The sequence below is a fragment of the Nematostella vectensis genome, chromosome 3 (assembly GCF_932526225.1).
Source record: "Nematostella vectensis chromosome 3, jaNemVect1.1, whole genome shotgun sequence".
Lineage (NCBI taxonomy): Eukaryota > Metazoa > Cnidaria > Anthozoa > Actiniaria > Edwardsiidae > Nematostella > Nematostella vectensis.
The window spans coordinates 17,698,041-17,713,127 of record NC_064036.1 but is presented as its reverse complement, the minus strand read 5'-3'; the positions used below and the strand labels follow the sequence as shown (position 1 = coordinate 17,713,127).

The 15,087-nt window shown below is 41.4% G+C and overlaps 2 protein-coding genes across 2 annotated transcripts; one reads left to right on the top strand and one right to left on the bottom strand.

Moving 5' to 3' along the window:
• Positions 1 to 7,131: 7,131 nt before the first annotated feature.
• Positions 7,132 to 9,608, bottom strand: LOC5506531 (acanthoscurrin-2). Its single transcript, XM_032374957.2, has 4 exons — positions 9,443 to 9,608; positions 8,621 to 8,730; positions 7,998 to 8,355; positions 7,132 to 7,460 (listed from the first exon to the last, which is right to left on the bottom strand). The coding sequence occupies exons 1-4, from the start codon at positions 9,555 to 9,557 to the stop codon at positions 7,441 to 7,443; spliced, it is 603 nt and encodes a 200-aa protein (XP_032230848.2). The 5' UTR covers positions 9,558 to 9,608; the 3' UTR covers positions 7,132 to 7,440.
• Positions 9,609 to 9,889: 281 nt separating this feature from the next.
• LOC5500366 (glycine-rich RNA-binding protein 10) lies at positions 9,890 to 12,005 on the top strand. The gene is made up of 4 exons (XM_048724800.1): positions 9,890 to 10,064; positions 10,485 to 10,591; positions 10,743 to 11,018; positions 11,712 to 12,005. Exons 1-3 carry the CDS (start codon positions 9,968 to 9,970, stop codon positions 11,016 to 11,018), a joined length of 480 nt encoding a protein of 159 aa, XP_048580757.1. The 5' UTR covers positions 9,890 to 9,967; the 3' UTR covers positions 11,712 to 12,005.
• Positions 12,006 to 15,087: the final 3,082 nt, after the last annotated feature.

Here is a 15,087-nt window from a genome sequence, read left to right as displayed (position 1 = left end):
GTCGTCTCTTGATTTGAGTCATTACTAGTGCAAAACATTCAAAAGGCGATCGTAATGCACCAGTCAATTGACAGCCCGGCCCCCGGTCCCGGGACATACCGGGGAGGTAACTCGGTCTTGCGGGGGATTTAACATTTATTTAACACGTATTATTCAGTGCTTTTTCCAACGATTCGTGATACGAGTTCCTAGATTGACTGCAGAATGACTTCTAAAATTATATGCGAATGTTGTCGACGGTAAAGCGCTTAGTAGACATGCTAGCTACACCAAAATCTAACTGCGCGACATCTACCAGGGATCTATTCAGGATCACCCGAAGAAGGTGAATTATTTCTTATTTGACAAAATTCATAGAGATTTGCATGATTTTTAGATTTTTATATATAACTAGGAACGAGAGTAGTAGGAACCAGTCACTACTTCCGGTGATTCCGGCCACGAGTAGGAACCGAAACTGGTCTAAAAATGATGAAAATCTCTATGAATTTCGTTAAAAAAGTTCCCTGTCAATTGTAGTGCAGATCCTCTTTGATTGTCCGGTTCCTAATATTAAAAATTCTATTTACGAAACAACCAGTTCCTACTTCTGTATCGCGGTGATCTTGTACTATAATTTCTTAGATACTAAACAGAAGCTAATAGCAAGGGGGAGTAATTGTTGATAACAAAAAATCTTCAAAACTACCCATTTTCTGCAAGAATAGGTCTGGAAACATGTCAATTTTTTACAGCGATTCTTGCGTTATTTAGCAGATTTAGTAAATTTCTATTTCAGCCACAACCTACCCATATTTTAATACATCTGAATAAAAAATACGGGGAAACAAATTTGGATTTGTTAGTATAAATAGCAGCTGGGTAGGAAGATTTTTTTTTAACAGATCAGAAAATGGTCCAAAAAATAATGAAGATCGATCCCCTTTTTGGGATGATATGATTTATCCCTGTCAATTCAAGTCCAGTTTATATTTAACTCTCCTCGTTGTTGCGATGTACCGCAGTTACTTTAGTTGATGTAGCTAGCGCGACGTCGAAGCGCGTGATCCAAGCGTGACTTGGACCACTTGGGTGGTCGGCGCCAAAACTTAGACGTTTGCTGTTTGAAGACGTAGCAATAACTAAGCGCTTAATCGGTATAGAAACGTTTCAGAAATGCATATTATAGCAAGAGAGGATAAGATATCTTATGCTCTCTTGATTATAGCTATCCCTTGCGTATTGCATAGAAATTTGCAAGCGTCTAAACCAGAAAAGGCATTCAAATCAGACACTGTCTAGGATCCACACAAATTACAAAAAGTTGCTGTAAATAATTTTTAAAAAACCATATTTATAATGCCCTTCCATCGATTCTAGCTGATTTTACTCGGTATTTAGCTATTTTTTATTATTTTAATGTTTTTTTTAAAAGTACCCCAAGGGGGTATTTTAGTATCTGTTTAGTATCTGATTAGTATGTGATGGATGTTTCTTGTTTCTATTTGTACAAACAAATCCAAATCTGTACCCCTATACAATATGTTGTGCATTAACACATTGACCCCTCAACCGGCCTGTACTGTCTTTGAGAAATACCCACAACCCCAAAAATTCATAAATGCAAAATAAACACAACAAGATGAAGATACTCAGGCATCGGACTTTACTTTCCAACATTATACACTTTTTCATACAATATTTGTAATGCAGCCACACTCCCCTTCTTCGTAAATTCACATCATACTAATATAAATCAGGTCTTCAAAATATCAGCCCTATAAAAATATGCTGCAATATGTACTGCTTTTTTACTCACACCTACTGAACACGGGGACGTCAAGAGTAGTTCAAGGGGATAGATGAATCCGAGGCGGATAAACGAGAGACACGTGGTAGAAATACTAACTTCTTCGCCGGTTAATTAACTGTGTAAACCAGAAGGCGTAATCATCGAAATGAAACTAACATATTTCTCAAAATACAGTTATCAGCATCTGTTGGCAATAATAAAGATATATATATATTTTCATACACAGAACTGAACCATTCTGATTCAAAATCAATAAAGCTTACGGCAAAAATATGCTTACAGCTAGATGTTCCCGTGTTAAGAGAAGCGTTTTCTGATATCGTATACGAATGATTTCCCAACAGAGTGTTCCGCAAGTGCCATCAACAGATGAGTCTTGTAAATATTGATGAAAATTACTCTCAAGCACAGATCTTCGCTAAAAGCTTTCATGGTTTGGGCGGCTGTATCATGTCGAGTTTAGCAACATACTTCATGTAGTGTTCGGAACTCGATTGGGAAAACGTCTTTAATATGAGAATGCTTATGACATCCCGACATTGGAAACCCGGGATTCCGTATACATTTGAAAAGAGGTGTACAGGAAAGTGTAAAAAACTGTGTGGGTGTGTGTGTTTGGGGGATGGGGGAAGAATCGTTGTATGGTTTTTTTTTTCTGTCAAGTCTTGGCTGCATGCATTTTTTTTTTCTGTTCCTTACACCCGCCCCCCCCCCCCCCCCCCTTCACTTTTCTGATGGTCCGTCCTAAAGATAGCTGAAAATCTATCATTGCTAAGGATATGTATATAAAAGAAACTATTGAAGAAAGACTGTTAGTAGCAAGCAATACAGGAATATAACCTTTATATATCTTTATTATTCAAATATTGTACAATGTACACTAATAAAACAAGCGTATGGTGCCACTGTTCATTCTGAAACAAGCATTTGGGCCAAATGTTGAATCAGTTGTTGTATTTGATTATAGTTATGCAGAGAATTAAAAGGAAAATATTTTTCGTTCAGACGAGCTGGTGAGGTAGAATGAAATTTAACCTTTAATATAGTTTAGAGCCTCGAGAGGTGTTGTCCCTTTTGGCACATTGGGACTCAGGAGAGCGGGCAAGCCCGTTATCTATCCTTGTTCGCCTAAGAAGCGTTCAGTCATAATCCAACAGATGGTAGCTTCGCACCACTGGCTTTTCAGCCAAGTGCAAATGCCAATTGTCTGAATCTGCGGTTCCTCTCGTACTGAGCAGAATTACTATTGCAACAACACTTCATCAGTAGGGTAAAACTAACCTGTCTCACGAAGGAGCTCATGTTAGTGGGTGAACAATCCAACACTTAGCGAGTTCTACTTCGCTATGATAGGAAGAGCCGACATCGAAGGATCAAGAAGCAACGTCACTATGAACGCTTGGCTCCCACAAGCCAGTTATCCCTGTGGTAACTTTTCTGACACCTCTAGCTAAAAACTCATAAAGTCTAAAGGCTCGATAGGCCATGCTTTCACAGTTTGTATTCATACTGAAAATCAAAATCAAGTGAGCCTTTACCCTTTTGTTTGAGATTTCTGTTCTCATTGAGCTCCGGCCAAACTCCCAACCTGATAGTGTCTTTGACACGGATCGGCCTGCAAAAGAGAGACCTCAAATCCAAACGGGAACCTTGCGGTTTGCTTCCGCTTCATCGGGTAAGTAAAAAACGATAAGATTAGTGGTATTTCACAGATCTATTGCTACTCCCTCCTATTCTACACATCTCAAGTCTTTTCACAGGGTCAGATTAGAGTCAAGCTCAACAAGGTCTTCTTTTCCCGCTGATTGTGCCAAGCCAGTTTCCTTGACTGTGGTTTCGCTAGATAGTAGATAGGGAAAGTGGGGATCACGTTAATCCATTCATGCGCGTCACTAATAAGATGACGAGGCATTTGGCTACCTTTGGCTATCTGATGAAACAGCACGGGGAAATTAGCACCCAATTGCGGACTCATCCCTCATGGCATTGGGCAAAACACATGTTCGCTCACCAAGAGAGGTCGAGTCCCTCTATCGACCCTCGAATACCCCCAGAGCTTTTCAGTTTCGTTACCCCCCTAACAAACGCCGAAAGATCACATGCGTTACAGGCTCTCCGGAGCTGGTTACCTAGTTTCACCCCACCATTCAAGAGAACCTTGCCATAGTAACTACTACTTACCTAGTTTCACCCCACCATTCAAGAGAACCTTGCCATAGTAACTACTACTTACCTAGTTTCACCCCACCATACAAGAGAACCTTGCCATAGTAACTACTACTTACCTAGTTTCACCCCACCATACAAGAGAACCTTGCCATAGTAACTACTACTTACCTAGTTTCACCCCACCATTCAAGAGAACCTTGCCATAGTAACTACTACTAGAGCTCTAATTCTGCTCAGTACTAAAGCCTACCTCCGACCTATGAAGAGGAACCACTCCTATCTGGCTCGAGCTCGGCTGAGGGGGTCAGGGTGTATTATCCACTGAAGCGCAGGGAGCACGCATTACCGTGGCGCCAACCCATAGAAGACGTCCCAAAACGTCTTGTGTGCCTTGGGGTGGCATTGAAACGAGCCGAAGCCCTCACGGCATTGTGAAATGTCAGCTCAAAGCATTCATCCCAAACCTATATCGTCATCAACCTGATTCAGCGGCTGCCAATGGGCTGCATGAAACAGGGTCCTTTTCAACGCCAGAGCTAGAAAGCAAAGACGTTAAGTCAAAAGACGGTTTAGAGACGCTTATACCCTCCAAGAACGGAGGGGAGTCTGCACCCCTCTGGTCCCAGAGACAGGAGCTTCATCCCCCCCTTTCAGACTCCCCGTGTCAGGCCCCCCGATACAATGGACACAGCACTATTACCGGATCGCGTTTATATGTAAGTACTTTGCGATGGGCACACTCAGAGCGAAAGCAATAGTTAGCCAAGCCCATCGCATCAATCGCATGTGCGGAGTTTCAACGGTGAAACCGTCCATCTCGCGAACGAAGACGCCCCGCACTTTGCCTCCAGAAGCGACCGCTTACCCTTCGCTGATTGCAGGTCTTTCTCGACACAAGTGCCTCAGAAAGTGGGTCGCTAAACTACCTTTCCTGAATAAAACAGGTATTCCTCGGCATTAAGGATCCACCCGGGCAACCAGGCTTGGATGGTACCTTAAGAGAGTCAACGTCGCTTTCGTTAATAATCTTAAGCAGAATCGCTTGGGCCGACGACGCATTGTCGCGCAACCTTACACGACCGCAGCCTTTTTTTTTGCCCATCTTAACGAGCTGCAACAAAGTGCTCCCTGAATAGGGGCCTCGCGTCTTACACCGAATTCACTCGACACACAACCCTCAGCGAGACCTTTGCTTTTGCACGCCTCTCGCGTTTCTACTTCCGGTGCTTATCCATCGGACAGCTCCAAACACAACCACGATTTTTCTTTCGATATTGCCATGCCGACATACTAAAGGATATCCTAGTTTCAGGATGGTTTGTCTTAGGTACAAGCATAGTTCTCCCGAGTCTCAGGATGGACGTTTATAGTTTGCCCTAGACATAAGCATAGTTTCTCGAGTCTCGGGGTGGGACGTTTGCCCTAGACATTAGCATGGCTCCTCGGGTCTCGGGGTGGGACGTTTGAAGTTTTCCCTTGACATAAGCAAAGCTTCCAATCTCTCGGTGTTGGACGTTTGCCTTAGACATAAGCATATCTCCCAAGGTCTCGGGGTGGGACGTTCGCCCTAGATAAAAGCATAGCTCCCAAGGTCTCGAGGTGGGGCATTTGCCCTAGACGTAAGTAAAGCTCCCCGGGTCTTGGGGTGGGACGTTTGAAGTTTTCCCTTAACATAAGCAAAGCTTCCAAGGTCTCGGGGTGGGACGCTTACCCTAGACATTGGCATATCTCCCAAGCTCTCGGGGTGGGACGTTTGTCCTAGACATAAGCATAGCTCTCCGAGTCTCGAAATGGGACGTTCGCCCTAGACATTAGCATAGCTCCGCGGGTTTCGGGGTGGGACGTTTGCCCTAGCCTCCAAGGTCTCAGGATGAGACGTTTGCCCTAGACATAAGCATAGCTCCCGGGTCTCGGGGTGGTACGTTTGCCTAGAAATAAGCATAACTTCTCGGGTGGGGCTTGCGAAGTTTGTCCTTGTTATCCGCTTAGCTACACAATGTTGTCCTAGGCACAAACAACGTTTCGTGTTGCTTGTCCCTGGTATAAGCATAGCTACACAAGGTTTTTCTTAGTTACCTAGGTTTGGCGTACCCTTGGGATAAGCATAATCAACTGGGTCTCAGACTGGGATAGTTCATGTTTTAATGCCTTGTAACCTAACAGACATGCCGATGGGTGGTTGGATGTATCCAGGATTTTCTATGGGAGGGGCCAGTTAACGGTATCATAGGATAGAAAAGGGATAGTATCCTTTAATAAGAAATGACTGTCTTTTGTAGGGCGGGGGTGGGGAAGCTAGATATACACCTTTCTAGAGGGAGCACCCATCCATCCTTTGCCTTGATTTTACAGCTTTTTGAATGGTGTCTGTCATCCCCTGCAAACCGTGGCTAGCCTAGGAACAAAAGGTTTTAAATTTCCCCTAACATACTTACCAGGGTCTCAGGGTGGTGCTCACGCCTGTGACAAGATCCTGATCCTCAGATACCCGGAATGCTGTGAAAATAACTAAGTTAGAACAATAGAAGGCTTGTATTTGTGTTTAAAAGGCTCTCTCATAGTGTTTTAAAATAGATCATATCAAATAGCTGAATCTGGGATTCAATTAAAAAACCCCACGATAGATGGGGGCAGAGTATTAGCCCAGTCATATGCTTTGTTTATACTTGCACCAAAACATTTGCAAAGTATGCTGAGAAGATGTTTTTAATCATTGCCTATTTGCCCTTCGTATCTCATCTTTAAACATGCTTTGCATGTTTTGCCACTATTAGTGGTTGGAGGACAATGTCAAAAAATGTCGCCTTGAACAAACGATGTTCTCTTCATGTGCCATTCTAAAATTTCTTGCAAATGAAGTCAATTGTTTCATGTCCTTTCCAACACACTTGAACGCTGTATGAATAAAACAGAATTTGCTCAAGGCCTTATAGTTGCAGTTGGGGATACAACCCACTATGATTGCTGCTTATAGTGTTCTACTCACGGCTTATCAATCTATTCATAACAATTCTGATCAGAGCATTAGGCAATGTTTGAGTTTTTTATCATTATGGATTTCATAATCAATCCACTTTTGTGATACAAGACAGACAAGAAAGCCATTCAATGATCTCAATCAAATTATTTATCCCTCTTCATATGAGATCTGTTGCAGGAGGGACAAAAGACACGGTAAAAGACTTTTAATGATTTATCATTGCGTAGCATAAAATATATAAAAAAATAATTAAGAATGGTTATATGGAGCTAGGGTGCCTCGACGACTAACAAAGCTATAACTTGAACCGTGATCTTTTTAACTGGTACTGAACGGAACATGCATCAACTTGAGATCTTCATACACAGGTGCCAATGCACTATACGGTCACTAGTTCTAATGTACACTTTGCGGACATGGTCATTTAGAGGCAACGGTCATATCGGTCATCCTATCACGGAACATGATTGAACTGTACAGGAACTGAGGCCAGTTGGATTCAGTAGTATGACTGTTGATCTAATCGCAAACAAAGAAAAGAGAGCTTGCAGTTAGAAGCTGGAACTCAAACGAGCTTTAGTTAGAAGCTGCAGCTCAGTGGATATCTTAGATGTGGAATACAAGAAAGGATATGAAACTGTGAGGTACCAATTTGATGGGTTAGCAAGATTATGAGATACATTTAGGAATCTAACAGACAAATGTTGAGTGAACCAGAAGGCTTCTCCATTGTCAACATATTACCAAAGTATCAATTAGATGGGTCAACATGGCCATATAAATGGATGGAAAAGGATTAAAGTGAGAATCACTAACAAACAGATATTGACTAAAATACTGTAATAAGCCACTCAATCATGAACATTGTAATTGAACATACTGTACTGTATAAAATAGACTGTCTGCACAATGGTCTGGAATATTGATTAGACACAGAAAAACATAACACTTAAACACAGAGAGACTGATTCAATAACATGCTGCTCAATTAAGCATATTACCATGTTATTAGCATGCTATTTGATGGTTTTATATAGAAAATGCAATAATTCCTACCTTCGTATCCACCGCCACCGCTTCTTCTTCCACCATATCCACCGCCACCATAACCACCACCACCTCCGTACCCACTGCCTCCATATCCACCACCACCTCCTCCGTAACCACCACCTCCATAACCACCACCTCCATAACCACCACCTCCATAACCACCTCCACCATAACCACCTCCACCTCTTCCTCGTCCCCTGTATCCTCCTCCACCACCCCTGTATCCTCCGCCCCCTCTGTACCCTCCGCCGCTCCTGTAACCACCACCACCACCTCTTCCGCCACCATAGCCACCTCCTCTCCTGCCTCCACCACCACTGTCTTTTGACGCCTCTGCTACCTTAAGTCTTCTGCCCTCGTACTCCTGTCAAATGAAGAATCAAACAATAGCATTAAACCATGATGCCCAGAAAAGGGTATTCCAAGTAATGACTCGACAGGAGAAAAATATGGTACTGCCCATAGACATGGATTCACAGATGGGGTATTAATAAAAAAGTCCAAAAAATTATCAAGATGGGCCATTGTCAATATCTTCTAATGTCTTAAAATAATTATAACCTACACTATTCTAGTGGACAGCTCAAGGAGAAATCAACAGAGCATAGCAGCATGACAAAAATACTTACAAATCCATCAAACTTCCGTGTAACATCTTCAAGGTCCTCTTGGTTTTCTAGGGTGACAAACCCAAAACCCCTTGATCGTTCTGGTTGCTCTCTCTCCATGATGACTCGAGCTAAGATAGACAAAGAAACTTCTTTTACCAACCGCAAATCCAACAAGATTGTATTTGATACTTTTCCATTGGTCAGCACCAAGGAGTAAAAACCTTTTCATTGCGGGCAAATAAAAACGTTTCAAGGGTTTTGAATGACAGATTGAAGGTGTTGGAAATAGTCAGTGAGAGTTCAAAGAATACAAGAAAATCACATTTAGGTTGGTCTGATGAAATCTGTGAGGATGCCACAGATCAGTGGTTAGCTGGCAGCTGGTGACTTCAATGGAAATCTCGTCAATGAATACAAACAATAAATCAGAATTTTACTAACTTAAGAACCTTGAAATACAAGGAAAGATAGCTCCTCTAGGCAAACAACATTAAATATCACTTGGGTGAGAATAAATAAACGTCTAGCATAGTTTACTAAACAATTAGAAAGAAGTTTGATGAACAACTGGCGTCCTTTCTTTGCTTCCTTTTATGACTTGAAAACAAAAGCAAAAAATGACAAACGGTTTCATGTCCACTGTGTTTGATTACAGCTTTGATTTATAGCCGTGCTTTTCTTAATTTAGAATATAGCAATTAGTATTGCTTTATACAGAACAAACAGAAGTAAGCTTACAGCGTGCAGAAAGGTTTTTTTATGGGAGCTCCTTCCTGTGTTTAGCGAAAGAGAAACGATACTTCGAGATCTTGGCTTCTTTTCTACCAAAAATAAACTTACCCTCCACAACTTTAAAACCCGAGTCTTCAAATAACTGTCTAAGCGAGTCATCATTTAGAGAAAAGGGAAGATTTCCTGCATATACTTTACACACTGCTCCACAATCCGTCGCCATTTTGTTTCAAACAAACAATCAAGAGAAGAAGACCTCGTGGTATGACTTGCAAAGCGTCACCGAATATGCTAATTACTGCAGGGCGAGGCTCACCAAAGGAACCCCAAACTAAGAGAGAGAAAGTCACAATAATATAAGATATCCAAGAAATTGAGCGTAATTATAACTTTATGAAAATAAAATTGCATGGTATCTAATAGCTACCAGGTGATTTTTCATTTTATTATCGTCATTTTGGGGGGTGTTTTTACAGTTTGTTTATCCTTAGACGAGCGGGCCTGAGTATGAGCACCCCTGTTGTAGCTGCCGGGCGCCCCCATATATTGAGTAAAAGCATCTTTTCGTTCTCTCTCGCTCTAGACTTCACTGTACTCAGTTGTTTGCTAAAATACTCTCACTTTGATCTCGAAATGGGGGAGGAATACAGATGCTACATCGGAAATCTTTCTTACAGTGTCGACGAACAAGCCCTAGAGGAAAAGTTCCATGGTTGTGACGTTGTAGATGGTGAGTAAAGACAGAAGAAATGCGATTTAGTGCTCGACATCTTACGCCTCTGGAGAATGCCTCGTGTCATGTCAATCGTGAAGTTGGGCATTTTTTTCATGAAAAGACAATCGTAGATCGAATTTATTCAAATATTAACCACAGCATCAAGATCATTCCCTTTAAAGTTTCCTGTTCCTTTTCATGTACTCGTCGACTAAGGTTTGATCTTACAGTGTTTACAACACAAAGATTTCTGCAAAGCGTCTTTTAAGTCAGCCACTTAAAAAAAAAAAAAACGAATACGATGTCGATTCACGTCCCCACAAATGTGGAAGACAGCCAACGTCAAGTGCCTTGTTGCCTCAATCCCATTGTGCTTTGTTGAGAGTGAAGCCGATGTGTTATTTTTAAGAAATGGCTCTTAATTCCTTCTTTCAGTCAAAGTAATAACAGACAGGGAGACCGGGAGACCTAGAGGATTCGGATTTGTCACATTTGGAAGCAAAGAGGAGATGGAAAAAGCCATTGATGAATTTGACGGACAGGTTAGGGCACTGTGTGCATGACTGTGAAATACAAACCGTATCCCTTGCTCTAGATGTGGTGTGTGCCCAGTTTATGACAGCTATTTTTATTTAAGCTATTTTTAATTACTTTATTAGCATTTTAAACTGAAATATCCTATTATTGTTTTAGGATTTTGATGGACGTTCCATGAAAGTCAACCAGGCACAACCCCGTGGTGAGCGTGGAGCAGGAGGAAGCCGAGCAGGTGGCTACAGAAGTGGTGGTGGCGGCTATGGTGGCAGCAGCAGAGGGGGCTACGGTGGTGGCCGTGGAGGAGGTGGATATGGTGGTGGCCGTGGAGGAGGTGGATATGGTGGCGGCCGTGGTGGTGGCTATGGCGGTGGCAGACGCGACTATGGAGGTGGTAGCAAGGGTGGTGGCTATGACAGGAATTCATATTACTAGGTATGGTAATGTATACAATTCCCTGTTTTTTTGTTTTGTTTTTTTTTTAGATACAAATCCTCTACTCACATCAAATGTAAATGGTTTCAAATATATATGTTTATAAAATTGTGAAAGCTGCAGTGGTCGCTGACAGAGACACCCAAACTTGTTTGGTTGATGGCTTTGTCACCCACTATTCACTCCATTTGTGACCTTGCATTTGAATAACTCCCATCTTATATTCTTCCTGACTATATTTTTGTAAATTATGTATATTATTTGGTATAATAAATAAAGTTTTTTTCTCGCAGTGACTGTGTTTATGTGTCTTTCATTCTTTTAGTAAATCCAATTGCATAGAAATTCACCGGAAAGTTTTACTTTTAACTGGCCTAGACATATCTCTGAATAGACGTAGCTACCAGGCATCATTTTTTAGGTCTTTTGAGGTCAAGTGAAACTTGTCATTCCGTCAATTTGAATCATTTGTTGTTCTCAGTAAGTTACCTAGGCCTGCATGTGATGGGATGTCACTTGGTTACACTATCACATTTCAAACTGCAAACTTTTATCTGGTGAATTGACTTGCCTTGGTTTCACTCAAACAATGAACTCTGAATATTGGCCACAATGCCGAGATGACAAAAAGACACTATAGATCACAGTTGTATGTTCTTCCTAACACCAGACCCTTCTTATTTATTTGCAAAGGACGCGACTCATATTCACATGGCTACTGCACTGGTTACCGTCCCTTGCTTGATACCTGATCTCAAAGAAACAAACCTGCGTGATACTGAGCCAGTGAATTGAGCCTACCCAACCGTACACATGTTCCCAGGATACAGACAAAGGCTCATGCAGGCTCCTGAAGGCATATAGCCCTCAGGGGATATAGTTAAAATGTCCAGCTGACTTTTGTTTTGAATATGGCTTTGACAATTTTGACATTTTATAGCTAAAACGTTACATTCGTGATTAATACCATTAAAAATACCACTTCTACTCGTTTGTCTCTTGTAAAGCGCAGGTATGCAGATATGATTGATATGTTTTCAAGGTTGATTTGTTAGTTCATCCAAGAACTCTTCTTCATCAAGAAGCCTCCTGATTCATTGCTGTCTAGTTTTTTAATTTTTTTTCAAGCATTTGCAAAAGCTGCTGATAATGAGTAATCTTAAATTTAAAAGTTTTTTTATGACAAACTTTGGGATTTTATTTTTCTATAATTTGCTTGGCATGGTAACTTAATCCAACTTATTTTGTTGTTTACACGAGAAACAGGTTTGGTTCTTCTTTAAACCTCAGAACTTTTGTTGAACAAGGAAATTCAGCGTGATTTGGACAGTCAATGGGCGTATAATGGGCCAAACAGATAAATGTAAGCGCCTTTTCTTTAAATAAGAACTCCACTAATACATTAAGTATTAGATATGTGCCCCCCTTCCCACTTATTGGCCAAGATGTAATGGAATGGCTTAAAAGAAAGATGGAAGAATGGTTTAAAAGCTTCAACTAATAAATTTTAACTTCCAAAGCTTTTAACTATTTTGTTTAGCCTTAATGGGAAACGTTTCATACAGTATGGAAACATTGTGAGGGGAGGATGTTTTCTTGCCCGTCTGTCTGCCTCCCGATCTATTTTTTTTTTTCTTGAACCTTATTTTCCCGGCAATCTTCTCTCTACAGTGCATCCCAATTATACAATTGAAATACAACTAAAAGCAGTAAAAACCAAGAGCACAGGTCTAGATAGTACTTAAATTTTCAAAGGAGCACACTAGTCCAGGTAGTACTGACGGTTTCCAAGAAGCAAACTAGTCCAAGTAGAGTTAAAGACATCCAAGTAGCACATTGTCTAGGTCTTACTGAAGGTTGTAGCTAGAATTTTTTGTTTGCGGAGAGGCCAACTTCGGGGTCGTCCCCTGTAATAGCTTGGGGAGGGATATGTTCTTTGTGGAAACACAGTTTCTGTTGATCTCAAAGAGCGCAGTATTTCAGTTTCCATTCCAGTGCTGATGGTGACCGGGAAACTATAATATCAACCAGACCACTGCTAATGTCTACTCTTGAGTGGCCATTAATGGCCACTACAGAAACACCATCTAGTCAAATTCTGCATTTATTCAGTGTGGTAAATGAGGGGAAGATTCAGCTATTACTTCGTAAAAGGTACCAACTCGCTACCGTGCATTTGAACAAAGTTAAATAAAAAGTACACTGGACTTCTTTTATGGCTTGTTATGTAAAAATGATTTATCCACGCCGGGTTCTTCAAATTACTATCACAGGAATTGTTAATTTCTGACTCAACCACTGTATTTCCCCCGCAGTCGTATATTAAAATCTTAATACTATAGTTTTAGTTAATGTAAATTTCCTTTTAATAACACAACAAAGCTAAATGTTTCATATGTTTCATACTGAAAGCCAATCCTCACACATTCCTTTAGTTGTCCATTACTGTAATTCCTTGGGGTTCATTTCGGGGACTTTTGGGGATCGTTTCGGGTCCCGGGATCAGTTGGGGAACTTGTATGGATCGTTTCGATGAAACTCTCTTATGCGCCAAAACACCGCTGATCGATATGAAATCAATATACAATCAGCCGAGTGGGAAGCCTGTGTTGTGGACACGAAAAATGGACTATATGAAACTCGCGCATGCGCTAAAAAACACACGATCAGCATAAAATCAAAATACAAATCAGCCGACTGGGAAACCTGTGGCGTGGACACGAAAAATCGCATCCATTATATGAAACTCGCGCATGTGCTAAAAAGACCGCTGATCAGCATGAAATCAAAATAAAAATAAGCCGACTGGGAAACCTGTGCGGTGTGGACACGAAAAATCGCATCCACTACATGAAACTCGCGCATGCGCTAAAAAGACCGCTGATCAGCATGAAATCAAAATACAAATCAACCGACTGGGAAGCCTGTGGTGTGGACACGAAAAATCATATTCGATACCAAGATTAGACTTGCTCTCCGGTCGATGCGCTCCCTCCGAAAAAAAGATTGAAGACATGGGGAATTTTTAGGAACCGCGAAGCATACGTCGTATTTTGTGCATGCATGTGTAGGGTAGGGGGGCTCTTGTAAGAGATACATATAGCATTATTGGCTTTTGTAACCTTGGTTCAATAAATGTAGAAATGAAAAAAATGTATTCTTAGATGTCTCATCTCTGAAAGTAAAGCACCCAGCTACATATATTCCCGCTTTACGTGCGGTGTTTCCTGTTGTCTTTACATATCAAGAGAGGATGATATCACGAAAGTAGGGGTGGAGGGGAAGTCTCAATCCCAACCCCCGTCTCTGCTACGCTTGTTTATATTTACATGTGTTGTGTACCAACAACAATAATTATTAGTGTAACAAGAACTGTTGAAGTATGATTGGCGAGGCACACTGTCTTTATATAATGGCTTTATTATGTGGTCAAATGACAGTAAACCGGCTTGCACGTTTTTTGTTTTTGCTGGTCATTTTTTCATGCAGGATTTTTTTTTTTGAGTGAAAAGCTTGCACTTTTTTTTATTTCCGCAACCACCCCCTTCACCTTTCAATGGTTTGTCCCTTAGAGAGCCTATATAGTGACAGGGTCGCTCAAAATTCCAGTTTCCCAGATATTTCCATTCACACTTTCCTGTATTTTATAAGCCAGGGAGTGCATTCCCCCCCCCCCTTTTTACTGGGATACCTGTGGTAGCCCAGTCATAAAATGCAACTGTTTTTTTTTCTTCTGTCGTCTCGCGATTTGCACAATGCAATTCCCAAGAACCCTTGCGCCATAGGCAATACTTCTTATACTCATGTACTCATTGCTACCTTACTGAAGCCTTTTTCTTACACGAAGTATTACCCTACTGTCCTACGACATCGCAATGCGTAGTTACCGGGGGGTCGTTTCTCAAAAGTCCCGATAAACCCGGAAACCCAAAAAGTCACCCGGTAAGCCCCCGATAAACACTTCGGGTGTTTATCACAACGCCCGCTATTTTCGGGCACGGAAAAAATCCCGGTAACTCGTCCGGTAACTTACGGGAGCTCAAAAGCTCCTGTTAACTTACCCGGAATT

Excerpts from the sequence above, each read along its gene's own strand:
- LOC5506531 (XM_032374957.2), bottom strand. The coding sequence starts at position 9,557 with ATGGCGACGGATTGTGGAGCAGTGTGTAAAGTATATGCAGGAAATCTT. Across the intron at positions 8,731-9,442 it reads GGGTTTTAAAGTTGTGGAGG|CTCGAGTCATCATGGAGAGA; the intron begins GTAAGTTTATTT and ends TGTCTATCTTAG. Across the intron at positions 8,356-8,620 it reads CACGGAAGTTTGATGGATTT|GAGTACGAGGGCAGAAGACT; the intron begins GTAAGTATTTTT and ends TTCATTTGACAG.
- LOC5500366 (XM_048724800.1), top strand. The coding sequence starts at position 9,968 with ATGGGGGAGGAATACAGATGCTACATCGGAAATCTTTCTTACAGTGTC. Across the intron at positions 10,065-10,484 it reads TGGTTGTGACGTTGTAGATG|TCAAAGTAATAACAGACAGG; the intron begins GTGAGTAAAGAC and ends TCCTTCTTTCAG. Across the intron at positions 10,592-10,742 it reads TTGATGAATTTGACGGACAG|GATTTTGATGGACGTTCCAT; the intron begins GTTAGGGCACTG and ends TTATTGTTTTAG.